Raw genomic sequence first — 19,578 nt, forward strand, 5'->3', positions numbered from 1 at the left:
ATTCTACATCTTGGTTATTTTAAACTTTCAGGGAAGCTAGTTGAATACGTGGCAACAATTGCCTATCAAAAATGTCTTAAAAAATAAATGTCTCAATAGTTGGCCAGCCCTATTCTTCGGAAGACAGCACTTTTTTGGTCAAGTTTGCGTGTAATGACTATACTTCTATAAGAAGGATTTTAGTATAATATGGGAAAGACATAATCATTTCTACCTGTTTTAGGTGGACCAAACAGAAATGTGACTGTGAATCAGACTCCTTCCTCAGGAGACTGGGTCTTACCAAACTCAAAGGCCAGTAGAATGGAAACTATGAGTGCCAACTCCATGGGAAGACCAGGCGCAGATTATAATGCTTCTTTACCCAGACCTGCAGTGGGCGGCTCGATGCCCACCTTGCCTCTGCGGGCCGGTAGCATCCCAGGGGCGAGACCAGTGTTGCAGCAGCAGCAGCAGCAGATGCTTCAAATGCGTAAGCATCCCCTCCATAAAAAAAAGAAAATTAGATGATTTAGGGTAATCTTTGCTATTGCCTTCTTTGAAAATGTATCCCCTCTTTTTCTTCCTCCAGGGCCTGGTGAGATTCCCATGGGAATGGGAGTCAGTCCGTATGGCCAGGCAGCACCGTCTAACCAACCGGGTTCCTGGCCAGATGGCATGTTGTCCATGGAACAGGGCCCTCATGGGACTCAAAATAGGTGGGGCTTTGTTATGTGACTCTGTTGAAAACGCTAGCATTGGATTATCTAGACGAGGGTCAGAACACAGGAGCAGCCCTGAAAGAGAATGAGGAAAACTCACTGTGATTGAGGTGCTTGGCTGCCATCTGGGCATTTCTTGTCTGACTGTGTAAAAATCGAGGCGAGGCAGCAAGTCAGCGAGGAGGAGACCGCTTCATTGCTTAGCTATCAAGACCAGTGAGTGCTCAAACTGGAGAGGATAAATTACCACCAGTTTGAGAAGATAAATGGTGTTCAGAGGGTGAGCCTCAATTTTCTGGCAGATTAATTTTTAAGGATTTGATAATTCTTTTCTAAAATTATTTAAAACATTTCAGGGATGGTGAGAGTGAACTGTAGCACTCTGTTTTTGTGAAAGAAAGATGTGGATTATGTCTGTATTTCATTTTTATTTAGCTTGGTCAGTAACTCATTTGCATGAAAGAAGCCACCTGTAAAAGTCAAGTCTAACTTGAATTCTTTAATAGATTAAGCAAAGAAAAAATGAATCGAACTGTTGAGTAGACAGTGGCATAGCTATGTGAGTTTATTAGCTTGAGTGCTTCTCTACTCAATGGAGAACAAACAGTCTCATGATGGAATTTTTTTCTGAGGCAGAATGAATACCTGGTCCTGTGTCCTCCTTATGTGTTGGAGGGCTGTGGCACCTTACTGTGGGTGTATGGAGTTTGTGTTATACTTGTTCCTACGTGAGCTCTGTGGGCCAAGGATAACAAAGTTATTTTGGCAGGTCCCAGGCTCAGTTTGCTGATAGTTCAACATTTCTGTGTTGGGTTTTTTTTTCCCCTGGTCCTTTGTTGATTTCTTTCTCTCTCTCTCTCTCTCTTTTTTTTTAAAGATTTTATTTATTCATAAGAGAGAGGCAGAGGGAGAATCAGGCTCCCTGCTGAGCAGGGAGCCCGTTGTGGGACTCGATCCCAGGACCCTGGGATCATGACCTGAGCCGAAGGCAGACGCTTAACAACTGAGCCACCGAGGCATCCCTTTGTTGATTTCTTCAAGTTAACAAATATCATAACTACTACTACTTCTGTTCTTGTACTAGCCCATCCCCCTCAGCCTCTGCTATCCCTCACATGTCTAGGGATCTAGTAGTTACATTTTGGTGGTGGGATTGTAAATTAAATATGTGTAAGCTAGGTGTGGTGGTTGTAAGATGGCCTGGCTCAGTTTAAAATGTGGGCCTTCAATTTAAGTTGGTGCCATTTGCTCTTCTCTGTTACTTGGTTTATTATTTGTACTCGTCATATTTAAGTTATTATTGCACATTAAAAATGTGCGTGGTTACTCTGTGTGTGTGTGTGTGTGTGTGTGTGTGTGTGTGTGTGTGTGTTGGAGGAAAAGCAGCATTGACATTGATTGCAAATCTTTTTTTAGGCCACTTCTTAGGAATTCCCTGGATGATCTCCTTGGGCCACCTTCTAACCTAGAAGGGCAGAGTGATGAAAGAGCATTGTTGGACCAGCTGCACACTCTCTTGAGCAACACAGATGCCACAGGCTTGGAAGAAATTGACAGAGCTCTGGGCATCCCTGAACTTGTAAACCAAGTAGGTGGCACTAACACGGAAATGGAGGTATATGTGTGCGCACTCTCAAATGAGCATGTGTGTGCGCACATCCATGAAGCCATGCACATGAATGCCTGTCTGGGAGTCTTTCCTATTAACTTGAGTTACATCACTACATTCATGGAGGCCAGTATTACATTTAGAAATCATACTGCCAGCAGCCTACTGTTTTAGAAAGCTGTCCAATTTTAGGCAGCTATAGAAATGATCCAATAAAATCTCTATGTGGTTTTATTTATTTATTTATTTACTTACTTATTTAAAGATTTTATTTATTTGACAGAGATAGACATAGTGGCGAGAGAGGAACACAAGCAGGGGGAGTGGGAGAGGGAGAAGCAGGCTTCCCGCTGAGCAGGGAGCCCGATGTGGGGCTCGATCCCAGGACCCTGGGATCATGACCTGAGCCGAAGGCAGACGCTTAATGACTGAGCCACCCAGGCGCCCCTTCTATGCAGTTTTAAAAATGCTGCTTTTTACTTATGTTAGTCGAATCCTCATTTTTATAATTAACTCTTTTTACTACCTGGCCAAGCAGTATATACTCTGAGGAGACAAGCTTTTTTTTGTGTCAAACAAAACCCCTTTACAGTAGTGAATATGAAATATGAACATCTCAACAATAGCATCTCTCATTCCCAGTTACCTGTGCAGCCTTGTGAAAATATGTCATTCACAAACCTGTGTTTTTGAAACATAAAGAACTGTGTGTGTGTGGGGGGGGAGGACAGTGTATAGATCTATGTACTCAGTGATAATTAGGCAAGATTCTCAGGGGGTTACACAAAGGATCATACTCCTCTGTGGCAAACACTGCCACAGAAGTTTGTAAAGGGTGGGTGGGAAATGTAGAGCAGTGATGATGTATGTCTCTAGCAATACCATTTTCATGCCCCTGGTGCTGCAGAAAGGCGTCTCACCTGGCTGAGGGTGGATGTGAGGGCTACACAGAGACCGATAAGCTTGAACTACCCCTTAAAATTTTATTTAAGCCGGAAAGAGCTTTCTCTGTTCTAATGATAAAATAGTTAATGATCATTATGTAAAGTCTGACAATGACAAAAAAAAGGTATATATCAAAAAAATTAAAAATCCTCTTTAATCCCTCAGTCATCTTTTTAAATTTTTTATTTAATTTTTTCCCCCATTTTTTAAAGTAATCTCTACGCCCAACAATGGGGCTCCAACTCACAACCCCGAGATCAAGAGCCACAAGCTCCATCAGCTGGGCCAGCCAGGTGCCCCTTAGTCCTCTTTTTTTTGTTTAATATATACGTCTTTAATTTTAATAGGCATATAGTATCTACTAAATAGAACACAATTTATTTAACCGGTACTCTACTGATGAAATTTAAATTGTTTCTAAATAATTATCATGAACAATTCTATGAATTACTCCCATCTTGTTCACTTAGTTTTTCTTACCTACAGTCTGAGAGAAAGATTGATTGGGTTAGAGAGAGTATATATTTTAGAGTTTTGTAGGTTGTTTTCCTAAAGGATTGTACAGCTGCTTTCCCACACAGAGGCTGAGGATTGGGGTTCCTGACCCTCACAAGCTCTGTGCTGTGGCCCAAGTAGATGAAAGACCCACAGTGTGGACAAGCAAGTGATGAAACAAATACTGAGCATGATTATTCTTTTAAATCTTTTCCAGTCTGATTGGCAACAAAGATGCTTGTTTTATTTTTATTTTTTAATGATTTTATATTAGTAATCTCTTATACCAATGTGGGGCTCGGACTCACAACCCCAAGATGAAGAGTCGTGTGTTCTTCTGACTGAGACAGCCAGGCACCCAGAGATGCATGTGTATGTGTGTTTTTTTGTTTGTTTTTTCCCAAGAGGGAGAGAGGAGGAGCCTGGGAAGAGCAAAGGGAGGAGAGAGACTCTTTTTTTAAAAATTTTTTATTGTTATGTTAATCACCATATATTACATCATTAGTTTTGGATGTAGTGTTCTATGATTCAGTGTGCATAACACCCTGTGCTCCACGCAGAACGTACCCTCTTTAATACCCATCACCAGGCTAACCCATCCCCCTACCCCCCTCCCCTCTAGAACCCTCAGTTTGTTTCTCAGAGTCCATAGTCTCTCATGGTTCGTCTCCCCCTCCGACTTACTCCCCTTCATTCTTCCCCTCCTGCTATCTTCTTCTTTTTTTTCTTAACATATATTGCATTATTTGCTTCAGAGGTACAGATCTGTGATTCAACAGTCTTGCACAGTTCATAGCGCTCACCATAGCACATACCCTCCCCAATGTCTATCACCCAGCCACCCCCTCCCTCCCACCCCCCACCACTCCAGCAACCCTCAGTTTGTTTCCTGAGATTAAGAATTCCTCATATCAGTGAGGTCATATGATACATGTCTTTCTCTGACTTATTTCACTCAGCATAACACCCTCCAGTTCCATCCACGTTGTTGCAAATGGCAAGATCTCATTCCTTTTTTTTTTTTTTTTAGATTTTATTTATTTGTTTGAGATAGAGAATGAGAGAGAGCATGAGAGGGAGGAGGGTCAGAGGGAAAGGCAGACTCCCTGCTGAGCAGGGAGCCCGATGTGGGACTCGATCCTGGGACTCCAGGACCATGACCTGAGCCGAAGGCAGTCGCTTAACCAACTGAGCCACCCAGGCGCCCGAGATCTCATTCCTTTTGATGGCTGCATAATATTCCATTGTGTATATATACCACATCTTTTTTTTAAAGATTTATTTATTTTTTTGAGAGAGTGAGAATGAGAGAGAGAGTACATGAGAGCGGGGAGGGTCAGAGGGAGAAGCAGACTCCTCGCTGAGCAGGGAGCCTGATGTGGGACTCGATCCCGGGACTCCAGGATCATGACCTGAGCTGAAGGCAGTTGCTTAACCAACTGAGCCACCCAGGCGCCCAGTATACCACGTGTTCTTTATCCATTCATCTGTTGATGGACATCTTGGCTCTTCCCACAGTTTGGCTGTTGTGGGCATTGCTGCTATAAACATTGGGGTGCACGTACCCCTTCGGATCCCTACATTTGTATCTTTGTGGTAAATACCCAGTAGTGCAATTGCTGGATCGTATGGTAGCTCTATTTTCAACTGTTTGAGGAACCTCCATACTGTTTTCCAGAGTGGTTGCACCAACTTGCATTCCCACCAACAGTGTAGGAGGGTTCCCCTTAAGGAGAGAGACTCTTAAGCAGACTCCATGCCTAGTTTGGAGCCCAGTGTGGGGCTCGATCTCACAAGCCTGAGATCGTGACCTGAGCTGAAATAAGAGTCAGAGGCTTAACTGCCTGAGCCACCCAGGCGCCCAAACATGCTTGTTTTAAATTGTATTTTGTTGATTTGCAAGATTGAACATATTTCATGTTTTTTGGTCATTTATATGTGTTTTTAAAGTAGTTTCCTGATGGGGTTTTTGTTTATCTGCAACTGTTTTATGCAGGTTTATTTATTGACTTGTTGATTCTTTCATTTAACAAATACTTGTCTTCTGTATGCCAGTTAGTCTTTTTTTTTAGAGGCTGAGGGGCAGTAGTGAACAAATTAGTTTCTGCTCCCAAAGCTCAGAGTGCCGTGGAGCAGGTACACATGAGGCAAGGAGCCACCCGGATGGAGGCAGACATGGTGTGGTGGAGATCAGCAGGAAGGACCTGCATCATACAAGGACCTTTTGTTAGGGTGGGGGCTGGTGGTGTCAACATTTTTCTCTAATTTTCTAAATTATTTTCTCTGAAATAATTTCTTCTATCTGAGCTGTGATTTGAAGGCTGTTTACTTGTCTAATATATTTGAATAGTTTTCCCAGTTTTCTTTTTAGTGGGGGGCTTGTTGTGGTCTTATTCTTTAGTTTAAAAATGTTTGTGTTTTCAAGTCCAGGATGATGAGATAAAGAATTACTGGGGACTGGGGTGAGTAGTCAGGAAAGCTTTTTTTGGGGAGATGACATGTAAGGTGACATTTGAAGGATGAGATGGAGCCAGCTCGGCAATCAGCTAGGGGAAGAATGTTCCAGAAAAGGTACAGCTAACTCAAAGGCCTCAGGCAGGGAAGGGCGGCGGGGGAGGGGGGGGTTCTACCAAGCGACTGAAAGTTCGTGAGAGCAGAGAGGGATTTCTTTGAGACGATGTTGGAGAAGTTAAGCGGAAGCTGGTTCCACAAACCATCTTATGGAGTCTGGAATTTTTCTGCTATATAGGGAAGCCATGGAAGATTTTAAGCTTGCTTTCCTTTTTTGTTATAGTTAATTTTTATTTTTAGCCGAGTAACTTGTGTTTGAAACTGTAAAATGGTACAAAAATAGACTTTTTGAAGAATCACACGCATTTGCCCCACTCAGAGATAGTGAAACTCAAACTATTTTGGGAATATTTCTAAGTACTATGAGTATGCAGCTATTCTTCATCAATTTCAGTCTGTATCTGTTGATTTCCTGGTGCGATAGCTGACTGTGCATTCATTGTCTCTTGTCTGAGAACCTGGGGTCAGGTATGCTCTGGAATTCAGGAATTTTTGCATTTAGAAAGATAAAATGGTGCATATATGCCATTTATTTTGTGGTACCCCTGGTGTAGTTTTGAGCAAAACTCTCATTTTAGGCATGACGTTAAGTGTATTGGGCTCTTGTGTGTCTGAAAATATCTTTATTCCTCCCCCTGCATGTCTGGCTGTGTATTAAATTTTGGGTTGAAAATAATTTCCTCTTAGAATTTTGAAAGAATTGTTCCACAGTTTTTTGGCATGCAGTGTTGCCATGGACTCATATTTCAGTCTGATTCCTGCTCTTTCATGTGCTACCCATTGATTGTCTCTGGAATTATTCAGGAACCTTTTCCTTCTGAAGTTGCATGAAACCTCCTCATGGTGTGGGTCTTAACGCATTCATTCTGCTGTATGTCAGATGCACAGAGACTCCTTTTGGTTTGGTGGCATTTTTGTGTATCATTTCTCTTTTTTCTTTTTAATTAGTGAGTTTTAATTGCATTTATTGGTAATGGGGGCTGAATGTTTTTTTCTTTTTTAAAAAATTTTTTTAGGGTTGAATATTTCTAAAGCTTATCAGACATGTCATTTGGTATCATTTCTTTAATCATTTTATCTCCTTTATTTTCTTATCTCTTTGGGATGTCTATTGACATGTTGGGTATTACACTGAGTCTGTGTTTTTTAATCTCTATTTTCCTTGTTTCTGAGTTACTTCTTACTTGTTTGTGTCCCTTTCATGTTGGAAGCTTTCACCATCACATATCTTGCAAATCCTTGACTGTCTTTATAAGTATGATGTATTAAAAAGAACCAGTCTTCACTGAAAGCATTTGATGGGGGGCTAGCCCTTTTATTTCAGGACTCCCCAAATTGCAACATGTAGAGCTGTTACCACCTCCTCTTCTACTCATACCTTATAGTTTTCCTTGCCTGGGAATTTTTAATTACCTGGCTGCATTTTGGGAGCTGGGCTGGGTAGGCAAGTTGATGATATAATAGTGTTAAGATATAAAATTATAAAATATAAATATTTTACTAGAAATTATAAAAAGATTCCTGTTTTCAGCTTCTGCCTACTCTTACCTCTCTGCTCTGCTTGGTGTCCCAGAACCGAGGTAGTTGAGGGAGGAAGTAGGTAGAAGGTATAGCTACACGGCTGTGCAGAATTAGGGAGCAGGCTAGGGGCTGGGAGGTAGCTGCTCCCCTGCTCTCCACTCAGATTCCTAACCAGCCACGTTTGAGCACTTTGCCTGACCCTCTACAGCCCCAGTGGAGTCTGTCATTGGCTCCGTGGGAAACATTTGCTCGGCTCTTAGATGTTTTCCTCTATAGGCACACGGGTCTCAGCTTCTCTACTTTCTTGAGTTGGTTGCTCCTCTCTTTTTCTGTCTTTCAAATGCCTGTTGAAATACTTTGTTGCCTTTCTTATTCTCATTGTTTTGTGGATAGATGCTGCCTTTTATTTATTTATTTTTAATAAGTAACTTTTTAAAAGATTTTATTTATATATTTGACAGAGAGACAACAAGAGAGGGGACACAAGCAGGGGGGAGTGGGAGAGGGAGAAGCAGGCTTCCCGAGCAGCAGGGAGCCCGATGCGGGGCTCGATCCCAGGACCCTGGGATCATGACCTGAGCCGAAGGCAGACGCTTAACCGAGTGAACCGCCCACGCGCCCCTAGATACTACCTTTTAAATTCTTTGCTATTACTTTAATAGAGTTAGCAAGAGAAAGGAGGTAAACATGCATGATTAGTCCATGTTTAACTTACAGTGTGATTTACTTTATAGAAAGAGATTTCAGATTCCTGTCTTGAGAAGGGAATTAGAATGATGGGCCAGAGCAGATGCATAGAACCATTTACTACAAGAGTCCAAGAATGTGTCTTGGAGAGGGTCATAGCAGCGGAATGGAAGAAGGGAAGGCAGTGCGATATGTCATATGGAAGAAAAACTGACAGGACTCGGTGGACACACACACACACACACACACACGGAGACTGTGAGGAAGAGAGCTGGCTTTAGTTCTGGGCACCTGGTGTTGCCATGTTGCCATGAGGGAGGATTGGAGGAGAATCCGGGTCTTTTGGGGGAGGGGCTTTTGGGAATCATGACTTGTATTTTCTACACGTGAACTCTGAGATGCCGGTGACATCCAGGTGAAGTTGTTAAGCAGGCATTTGCGTAAGCAGAGTCAGAACTCCGAGACACTTGAACTGGAGACGAGTTTGGCTGTTGTCGCTAGTAGACGAGAAGACCAGAGTAGAAGATGTAGCTAGAGAAAAGAAGAGGGGCCTAGGACTGGACCCTGCTGAACACCTGCCATGCCTCCGAGGAGAGGTCAGAGAGGCGGGGAAATCGAGGGTGGGGTCACTGTCACAGGGGGGTGATGTGTGTTTTGGGGCGAGACTGTTGCCTGCACACGTGAGCTGTGTGCCCGTGGATAAGAAAGTAAGGAACGCAGTACCTGACAGGCTTTTCTTGTCTCAGCGTGGCAGGCTCTTCCCTTCTTCGGAATATTTGTTTTCACTGTTGTTCTGTTACCTGTTCGACTTCACTGCATACAAACCCTTTGCATGTAGAGAAGTGATGCCAAGCACATAGCAGGCACTTGATAAATACTTGTTGAATGAATGGGTTTCTTAATAATTCCTCCAGCCATACAAACAGTAGTGGATGGCCACCTTTAGGTTTTGTTTGTACAACTAGTAATACGCTTCGGGGGATATGAGTTTATGTTGGTTTCCCCGGTCTCTTCCAAAATCACCTCTGATCACCATCAAAATATTCCTATACTAATTATATGAGAATTAATTGATCACAATTTTAATTAGTTTTTTTATACTTGGCTTTGGAGGTCTGTGTTGGTACAGAAATCTGGTCTGTAACAAATAGCATTTCTCCAGGTACTCTCTGTCTGTGTGAGACTCTGTGCTAGGCACTAGGACACATTTGTGAAAACATGGGTCATGGTCTGTGTTCTCATGGAACTTGAGACAATAAACTTGATTTTGCTTTTGGAATTCTGTGGCATCCTTGTTTGCATGTATTGACTTTATTTTTTACCTTCTTGGAGCATTTGATTTCTGTTGCTTTCCAGATGTACTTTACTGTTCATTTATGTGTTTGATGTTTAAGGGACAAGCTTTGGAGTCCAAACAGGATGCTTTCCAGGGCCAAGAAGCGGCAGTAATGATGGATCAGAAGGCAGCATTATATGGGCAGACATACCCGGCACAGGGGCCTCCAGTGCAGGGAGGCTTTAATCTTCAGGGACAATCACCATCTTTTAACTCAATGATGAATCAGATGAACCAGCAAGGCAATTTTCCTCTCCAAGGAATGCACCCAAGGGCCAACATCATGAGACCCCGGACGAACACCCCCAAGCAGCTCCGGATGCAGCTTCAGCAGAGGCTGCAGGGCCAGCAGGTAAGCAGCCTCGAGCTCGCCTCAGCCAGACGTGCCTTCCCTCTGGATGCCTTCTGTTTGATTGGTTGTCAGGCTTTGTTCCTCAGGGCTTTTGCCACTGCCTCTCTCTCTCTTGTCATCTCATACTCTTTTGTTCTGACTTTTGTGTAACGTTTGTACAGGTGGTTCCTTGTTAGGGAGTGGTCCTGCTGGAATTGGTCAGGTCCTCCTTACCTTTTGATAAGATTATTCTGTTGTACAGGTTAAAAGGTGAAAAATGTCCGAGGGGATGGCACTTGGGGGAGAAAAGTATTTCTTGATGGCTTAGAGGTAGATGATTTCTATTTTTAAAAAAGTCCTTAATATTCATACCAGATACTTAAAACTTATTATTGATTTGAACATTCTTTTTATGGAACCTCTGCTTGAGCTCTCTCTCTCTCTCTCTCTTTTTTTTTTTTTTTTAAAGATTTTATTCATTCATTTGAGACACAGAGAGAGAGAGCGCATGAGCAGGGAGAGAGGCAGAGGGAGAAGCAGGCTCCTCGCTGAGCCAGGAGCCCGATGTGGGGCTCGCCGAAGGCAGACACTTAACCATCTGAGCCACCCAAGCGCCCCAAACTTGAGCTCTCTTAATATTCTAAACTAAGAGTTTGCTTTTTTACTGTTTCCTTAATCTCCAGCACATCTTTTAAAATTTAATTATTTATATTGTTTATGTTTTGGGTATGCTGAGTTATTAAATGTGGCAGAACTGAAGCATATAAGCTGATGAGTGAGTGAGTGTCAGGTCCAGTGAGCCAGAGACTCTTCTAGGGTATTAATACTACTAAAAGTCAGTGTAGGTACTCTGCAAAGCTGTGTTAGTACAATCATGGTATCATTTTACTTTTTACTACTTTCCACTAAAAGTTACTTAGGAAAAGCTAACAGAAGAGGTAGTTTATTTAGTGTTGGTCTGAGCAAATTAAAGCTATTTCCCTAATGGCCTAAATAATCCCACAGAAAATATGACTTAATGAATCCTTTGAGTTTCTGTTGAAGATACTCTTTAAGCTGCAGATTTGTATTTTTACTTTTCCTCCTGATGCCAAACAGTAAAGCTTCATATGCTTGCCAAGGACTTTTCAGCCTGAATTTTTTGAAGTGTGGAAGTGTACTGGTTCAGTGTAGATGTGAGTTAACCAGGTTAATGTGTTGGAAGTAGCATCATGATCTTACCGGGTGGTGCTGAGGATTTAGAAAGCTGTTTGGGGCTCAGTGACACACTCCACTTGCATCCTAACCAACCTGTCTCTCCCCAGTTTTTGAATCAGAGCCGTCAGGCACTGGAGATGAAAATGGACAGCCCCACTGCTGGGAGTGCTGCCGTGGTGAGGCCCATGATGCAGCCCCAGGTCACCTCCCAGGTGAGGAAAGTGAGTCTGTCCACAGTCACTGCCATGGGCCCTGCACAGGGCCTGCTCCGTACTTGGCCCTCAGTAAATGTATGTTAAAACACAGCAGTTCCAAGTTTCTTGTGTAAGAAACCATTCCTTGCTCTCATCACACTTCCTCTTCCGTTCTTCTCTCTTGCTGGTGATGAGGAAGAATCAGGAGGGGAGGCTCTTTTATTAAAACCATGGATTCGTGTTTTTTTTAATTAATTCCCTTTGTGATTTGCTGTGTTGTGAAAACAGCTGTTACTTTTTCGGGATTTAAAATAATAAATCTATAAACTTTTCTTTGTTTCTGGGTTATGAAACTATATGCTCATTGGTAAAATATGAGATTATAAGAAGAAAAAAAAGTAAATAATACATAATCCGACTCTGAAGGACCATTTCTGAGATGACTTGTTTCCCATAGTGGGAAGGATGATATTCAGGTTCTCTGTACCTCCAGCTCAAGGTGGAGACTGTACTCTAAGGTATTTTCTTAATGTGCACAAGGCAGATGACCACACAAAAGTCCTTTACTGTGGTTGGAAAGACTGTTCATAATGATTGTAAAAACAAACAAAACATCCTACTGTGAAGCGCCCAGTATTTGCTGTCTTAGGCCTGCTTGGAAGTACTTTGATAATCTGACATCTTGAATAAGCTGAGCTAGGATGCCCTCCAGAAAGATAAAAGTTTGCTTTTTGCAGTTGCTTTCTCCCAGCTGATAGGGCCCAAGTCAGCTTTTTGGTTCTGTGTTTTGACTGTGTTAACTCCTGAACTTCCAGACAGCTGCTCCTAATCCTCCATCTCTTGTTTCAAAAGCTTTCAGAGACAATACAGGCCCTTCTGGGGTAGACTCCTGTTTATTGAGTATAACCCCGTTCTTTTGGCGGGTGCTCCCTTGTGCCTCCCCTCCTCCCACACTCTTATTGCTGTCCTTTTCCATCTTGTAGTTTTATTTCATAGTTTCTGAAAAATTTGTCCTCAAATTCTACCCTTAAACGTTCTCTCACTTTGAGGAATGTTTTCAGTGTGAAAGTTTGACAATTCGCCCAAACAGTTTCCAGGGTTCTGTTCTGCACCCCGTCTGCCCCACCTAGCCATGATGCCTTTACCATAAGGAGAATTGTGCATTTTTCCTTTTGTAGGAAGAAAGGCATTGGGTGTTTTTCTCTCCCGCCTAATGTATGGTGGTCCTGTGTGTATGAATTGGCTGGTTCCTGCTACGTGTATGTAACTGCATTCTTCCTTGGATATTAGCAGGGTTTTCTGAACGCCCAGATGGTGGCTCAGCGCAGCAGGGAGCTGCTGAGTCATCACTTCCGACAGCAGCGGGTGGCCGTGATGCAGCCGCAGCCGCCGCAGCCGCCCGCATTCAGCCCGCCCCCGAACGTGACCGCCTCCCCCAGCATGGATGGGGTTCTGGCAGGGCCCGTGATGCCGCAGGCTTCTCCCCAGCAGTTTCCATATCCACCAAATTATGGTAAATTTGATGGTGAAAATGGCTTCCCCAGAGTAACATAGATCTGTTGCATGTTAAACGCCAAATAGTACTTACTCCCTTTTTGTCGTTAACTAGAAAGATGGAATTAATTAAAAATAACAGAACAAGGGATGGTGACCGATGAGACTGACAAGGCACAAGTAGAGCCAGATCAGACGAACCCTAGAGTCTTGAAGAGTTTTGGTGTTATTCTGAAGGCGGTAGTAAGTCACTGAATGTTCATAGATGCGTTTAGATTTGCACTGGGCCAAGGCCACCTGAGGCCTGTGAGGCACCTGCATCAGAAGGACAGCAAGAAGAGCGGAAGAAGGGAGGACAGAGCGCCCCAAACAAGAGACGATGCTCTTGTAGTCAGAATGGAGAAAAACTGGTTGGTCTAAAAAAATAAAAACAGAAACAAAACCCAGAAATGTTTATTGTAGTGCACAGGTAATTGTAATCCTGGTAGGTGTTCTATCAGAGTGGAGCATTTCCCCCCAACAAGTCTTGTTTTTGCAGCTCCCCACATTCTTAATTTGGAAGAAAGACCACCAGGTTCTACCCCTGCCCCCCGCCCCAGTATGTCCCAGTATATACCAGTCTAGTTGAACTCTACAGGTTCCGAATGCTTGGTCATGTGAGTGAGAGGAATGCCATGTGGGCTTTGGGGTCCTTTCCTTGGTGACTTGGGTGTATTCATTACAGTAGTGCAGATTACATCTTCAGGCCAGTCTTGGAGAGATTCCAGGAACATGGTGGGAGTGGGGATAGAGGTATCTTTTGGGGAGATTACATTTTAGGTGCACTTCTGCCAGCTGGGGACAGAGGGACAGAGTGATGTGAGTAGCATGAGGTGGAATCCCTTTTACACAGAGAGCTCCGTGAAGTAACAGCTCTTCAGGTGGTCTAGACGGTCTGCTCTGTGCGGTAAGCCCATTCCTTCAATTGTCTTCTCAGTGAGAAGCAAGAGGAACTGGCAGGCAGCATCTTGTGGCACTTTCTGTCTTCACCTGCCTTTAGAAGAGAACATAAAGTTTCTATAGAAAACAGATACTCTAAGGAAGGCCCCCCTTGAGCGTTGCAATTTCTTTTTCTTCCTTCTTTTTTAAAGGAATGGGACAGCAACCAGATCCGGCCTTTGGTCGCGTGTCTAGTCCTCCCAATGCAATGATACCCTCAAGAATGGGTCCCTCCCAGAATCCCATGATGCAGCACCCTCAGACCACACCCATGTATCAGTCCTCGGAAATAAAGGGCTGGCCGCCAGGAAACCTGGCCAGGAACAGGTGAGGAACAGGGACTTGAAAAGTCATGCATGTTCTAGGGCCCAAAAGTACAGGAAAGTATCCTCTGCAAGTCAAGCCTGAGTGGATGGAGAGATCAAAAGGCCTGGGTTCATATTAGAAAGTGTGTTATTTAGCTCCTCCATTTTGAGACTCCTTCCTGCCCTCCATGTGTCCATGGGCAGCTGTGGAAACACAGAAGGCAGGCAGTCTTCTGTGGGGTTCAGAAGACTGCCTCAGAAGACTGAGGGGGCAGTCTTCTCCCTCGGGTTCTCTGCTGAAGCACAGCGACATTTGACAGAATCATGGTGGTCTCTGTGTGCATGTCCGTTGTGACTAGAGTGACCTGGGTGGTAATCTCACACTTTGTTTACAGCTCCTTTCCCCAGCAGCAGTTCGCCCACCAGGGGAGCCCTGCAGCATACAGTATGGTGCACATGAATGGCAGCAGTGGTCCCATAGGACAGATGAACATGAACTCCATGCCCATGGCTGGCATGCCCATGGGTCCTGATCAGGTATGGGGGTCTATCCCTTCCTGTTCTCTTGAGAGAGCCAAAGCTTCATCTGTAATCTAAAGGTCCTCAGCAGGTTTTTAACTTGGGCGTATAACTCAAAACTAGAGTCATTGAAATACTTGTGGTTTGAAGGCACTGGGCCATTCAGTACCTTTGGTAATGTGGCATCTAAGGGATCTGAATCTGTCAGCCACAGTCCTGTTGCAGGCACTGTGGATTCTTCTGTGTTGTACAGAGCGTGTGTTTTACTCACGTTTCTTCTGGTTAACAGAAATACTGCTGACACCTCTACATCAGGACCTCCAAGGAAATCACTGTACAAATGACCCTGCACTGGGATTATCGGGAGTAAAGAATCATCGTCCTGCACACCCAGCTCTGAGGAAAGAACCAGCTTTGATCTCCGGGAAGGGTATTCTGAGTGATGTCATTTGAGCAGGACTGGGTTTGAAGTGGACATGCGATGTCTACCTGTATTATTCCTCCTCCTGTGTATCATGGAGTTCAAAACATATTTTTGGCATTCTGCCTCTTAGGGATGGGATTCTGGAGGTACGGAGTGTTACTGATCCCTTCTTTCTGCCTGGCTGTCAAGAGTGTTTCAGATAAATGTGGGCGGGCTAGAGAACCTCAGAGAAGCCCAGAGAGGCGAGGAGGTCTGGTTTCTCTAGTGGCAGTACTGACTGGGTGGAGAGCACAGTCGCGGCCTTCACGTGTCCTTGTCACGACCAGATAGTTCTGTGTTCTCACCCGACTCTGTCCTGAGAAGTTGGCCTTTCTGAATTCTTCTAATGATTGTGTTGAGTTGCTCCAGCCCTGTTCTTGACTGTCCTGGACTTTTTGCTGAGTAGGAACTTCCTCTGTCCATAACTGTCATGTAATACTTCACCTCCAGGAGCTGTCCTTGATGTCACATGGCTTTGCAGAAGGGACAGTGAGATGACAGTATTTAGTTGCAGCAGTAGCAATTTTTCACATGCTAACGTGCAGCCGAGTGCACTTTATTTAAAAAGTAATGGATAAATGCAATATTCTTGAGGTCTTGAGGAATGGTGAACCACATTCCCGGTTTTTGTCTGAACTAATCTGTTGGACAAGAGCGATGGTTTTTGTTGTTGAAAGTACTGGTGTCACCCTTTGCCTATATGGTAGAGCAATAATGCTTTTTGAAAATAAACTGCAGAAAACCCAAGGCCAGGTACTGCATTCTGAATCAGAATTTCGCAGTGTTTCTGTGAATAGATTTTCTTTTGTAAATACGACCTTTAAGATATTGTATTATGTAAAATATGTATATACCTTTTTTGCAGGTCACAACAACTCATTTTTACAGAGTTTGTGAAGCTAAATATTTAACATTGTTGACTTCAGTAAGCTCAGTGTGGTGAGGCTACACACAGACATCCCCTGAATTTTGTGGCCTGGGGGAGGGGATGGTGGTCTGAACCCCCCTCCCCCATGCTCCAGTGTTAGATGCCTCCCTCTTTTCAATCTCTTAATCTAAATGCTTTTTAAAAAGATCATTTGTTTAGATGTAGGAGTTTTAAATTTGTCTTTTAAATTCCTCTACCAGAACTAAGCACTTTGTTAATTTTAGGGGAAAGAATAGATACGGGGAAATAAACTTTTAAAAAAAGGTATCAAGAATTTTAAAAGATCAAACAATTTGATTTAAAAAAGAATCTTGGATTTTAAGGGGTCCATAAATTAAACAATAGCAGTTCATGGTATTTTGTTTTTTAATAGAATATGTTGCCTATTCATCCATTGTAGGAGTGCTCTAAGGTTTTGGTTGCTAGGACCCAAATCCCACATTGAGATCTCAGGAGTAGACCACTTGGTTTGTTTTCTAGTGTCTGCTCGGTTGTCACTCGGAGGCGGCACGCTCCTTGTCCCTGAGAACCGGAACCAGCCGCAAGGTGGTGTCTCAGGGAGCTCAGCCTCCAGGGCGGCCAGGTTTGTAGCTTCTGAGCTGTGGTCTGGCTGAGTGAGTGTCTTTGCACACCCTGCCACCGCCCCTTTCTGCTCTTGCCAGGCTTAGACACTTGTTCCAGTCCGTTGGGAATAGAGAAAAAAGCCACTTTTAACTCCTTTTATCTGGTTTATTAGCTTCAAATAAATAGTTGAATGAAATTGGATTTTAAAATGTCTGTGAATTTCAAAGGTCTCTGGCTAGCTTTGGTGTCAATTTCCTAGCAATAACCGAGAGCCAGTTAATTTTTCTTTTATTTCATACATGTTTAGCCAATTTTTCTAGGTGTCTCTGAAGGTAAGATCATTTAATTTCTTTGACATGCATAAGTGAAACCTGTATTTCCAGAACTACCACTGGAATAGATTCGGGTTTGACACCCTCTCCCCCACCTCCTGGTTAAAAATAAATCGAAGATTGTAAATCCATCAACTTCCATCATAGTGGCCTGTACTTTCAGATAACATATCCTCCTGTCTGGAGACAGAGATGTAGCTGAGTAAGAGTCTCGGTCTTTTTAGATATAATTGTGTCACATATATCTGAACCTTTCTTGTTTAAGTCGTGTGTGTGGGGAGAAATAGAATGGTGCTCTTGTCTTTCTTGACTTTTAAAAATTACAAAAAATATAAAGTTTTGTGATTCTTTTCCTCAGTCCCAACTCCAGGCTAACTGGAAGGCAGCACCCCCTTTTTATATGGAAAAAAAAGGAGAAAGTTTAAGTTTTTATATTTTCTACTTGTTCATTTTATTGGTGCAAACTTAAGAATTTGATTTTCTTTTTAATAGATGCCGTCTTTTGAGATAATTTGTTTTTACCTTTATTGCCCTTTTATCTTCTTTAGATACTTCTCTTTGTATGGCCGCTGCCTACCTTTCCTTACCCCCCACCCCCCACTTTTTTAAACCTTGGTATTTGTTTCATCTGCTTTTAGAATGTGCGATATTTCCAGTACCTACTTTTTTGCTGAATCCAAAGATATATAAATATAAATATATATATTTTATAAAGATCAAAATGATATAAAGGAGATACGTTTCTTCTTTAAAAAAAACAAATAGAAATTCATTGTTAATGTTCATATTATGATGCCACTTTTCTAAATCGTGCATCTTGATGGAAAAGGTGTAAATATCAATCACCAGGACTGCTTAGTTAATTGGTATTTAATATCTAGGTGAGTTAGGGGAATGGGGTGGGGGAGTACAGAACATACTTGGCTTGCTGTCCTCGAAAGGACTGCCAGGTGTCCATATGCCTGTCTGGTTCCATGCGTTTTGTTCACGAGTGGGGGCGTCATAGGAGTAAAGCCTGTAGGACAGACGAAACCCCCTGCTTCAGGGCAGCAAACTGCTGTGGAGCTCCAAGGTCAGCTGTTTGTTTAATGAGTGAGGTGGTTTTTTCGTTCCTTCTTTCTCTTTCCAATGTGTGGAATTTCGATGATGGAAATGTCATTCTGAGAGCAATATTTAAAATTCTCAGGAATTGACTTATAGTATTGAGAATGAATTCAGCTTCAATCAAGTTTACATTAAATGTTGCTTTTAAAAATCTAAATCGTTCTTTACACTGCAAAGAATCCAGACCACATGGGATAACTTACGAGATGGTTGAGTGGTAAGCTCTGAGGACTGCTTTGCTGATCATTTTGGATGTCATTGTAAATAAAGGTTTCTATTTAAAATTGAAGCCTAAGAGCTTCTTCTTCTTCTTTTTTTTTTTTTAAATCCCAATTGGATTAAGGTCAAAAGAGAAGGTTAAGGAATCCTGTTTCAAATTATTCTAGCAATCTCTCTAAGGTTAACAGAACTCTTGAAAAGCACAGAGCTGTTCTTCTCAGAGGTGAGCACTTTGGGGTCCTCTTCATCTGTTCGGTGAGAAGCACATCAGGCTGGATGATCGCCGAGGAGGAGGGTCCTCCTGTTTCTTGCTCCTGGCCTCTGACCGCTATCTTTGCCGGGCTGGACTACTAGCTGGTGCACAGAGAGGGGTTGGCTAATACGGTGAATTGCTTTGCAGTCAATGAACATTTTTTTAAAAAGTGAGGTCCTGAAGCGGGTGTAATGTGAGACTTACCTGCGAGGTTCCTGGTGTATGGTAAATTTTCGTCATTAATTTATACCCATCTATTCCCCCTTGGAAAAACCTAAGTGTCTCCTTCCAAAAAGGTGTTGACTGCTTTTTTAAAAAAACCAAGCACACCAAAAAACTCCCAAGAACGGCCTTTTACAAAATGTTAAAGGTTACCTCATACGAACTGCTGGTCGTTGGTTGGGACTTTGAACATTGTATGACAATAGTTAGACTACAAAATTTCTTTACAAATACAATTTTGTTAAAACCTGGGACATACATACATCAACTTCGTTTCTTTCCAGTACTTTAAAAAACATCAGTTCTGGGACAGATAACAAAGCAATACCGGCAGAAATGGTATCTGGTCAGGAATAGAAATGTCCACAACTGCAGGGGGTTTTCTTTACACTGGCCACAGACCATTTATTGACACCACCACTCTCGAAAATTGGGTTTTCTTATTAGATTCCCCTGCGAATCCCCACGCTGGTTACATGTAAATAGTCTCCTATGTACAGTGAAGTCCGTTTCTTCAGAGACAGCCTGCATTATGGTGCTCGATGAAAGTCCCCTCTTTTGTGCTGCTGACTCATTGTCGAACTCGGCACCGTTTCCAAACGTCTGCAAG

At 42.9% G+C, this 19,578-nt stretch overlaps 1 protein-coding gene across 6 annotated transcripts in view; it reads left to right on the plus strand.

Annotated features, from left to right (window-relative positions):
- NCOA3 (nuclear receptor coactivator 3) overlaps positions 1-18,564 on the plus strand; it is a 140,733-nt gene extending 122,169 nt beyond the window's left edge. For 4 of the 6 annotated variants that reach the window (XM_027623791.2, XM_027623789.2, XM_027623792.2 and 1 more), the window contains 9 exons: positions 224-472; positions 572-698; positions 2,118-2,289; positions 9,924-10,217; positions 11,501-11,605; positions 12,878-13,100; positions 14,212-14,386; positions 14,760-14,901; positions 15,173-15,533. In XM_027623791.2, coding sequence (XP_027479592.1) covers positions 224-472; positions 572-698; positions 2,118-2,289; positions 9,924-10,217; positions 11,501-11,605; positions 12,878-13,100; positions 14,212-14,386; positions 14,760-14,901; positions 15,173-15,184 — 1,499 coding nt within the window. In that variant the 3' untranslated portion in view covers positions 15,185-15,533. Of the gene's footprint in view, positions 1-223; positions 473-571; positions 699-2,117; positions 2,290-9,923; positions 10,218-11,500; positions 11,606-12,877; positions 13,101-14,211; positions 14,387-14,759; positions 14,902-15,172 lie in introns of all 6 variants that reach the window. The other 2 variants (XM_027623788.1, XM_027623794.2) reach the window with 2 other exon arrangements.
- Positions 18,565-19,578: the final 1,014 nt, after the last annotated feature.

The sequence above is a fragment of the Zalophus californianus genome, chromosome 8 (assembly GCF_009762305.2).
Source record: "Zalophus californianus isolate mZalCal1 chromosome 8, mZalCal1.pri.v2, whole genome shotgun sequence".
Taxonomy (NCBI): domain Eukaryota; kingdom Metazoa; phylum Chordata; class Mammalia; order Carnivora; family Otariidae; genus Zalophus; species Zalophus californianus.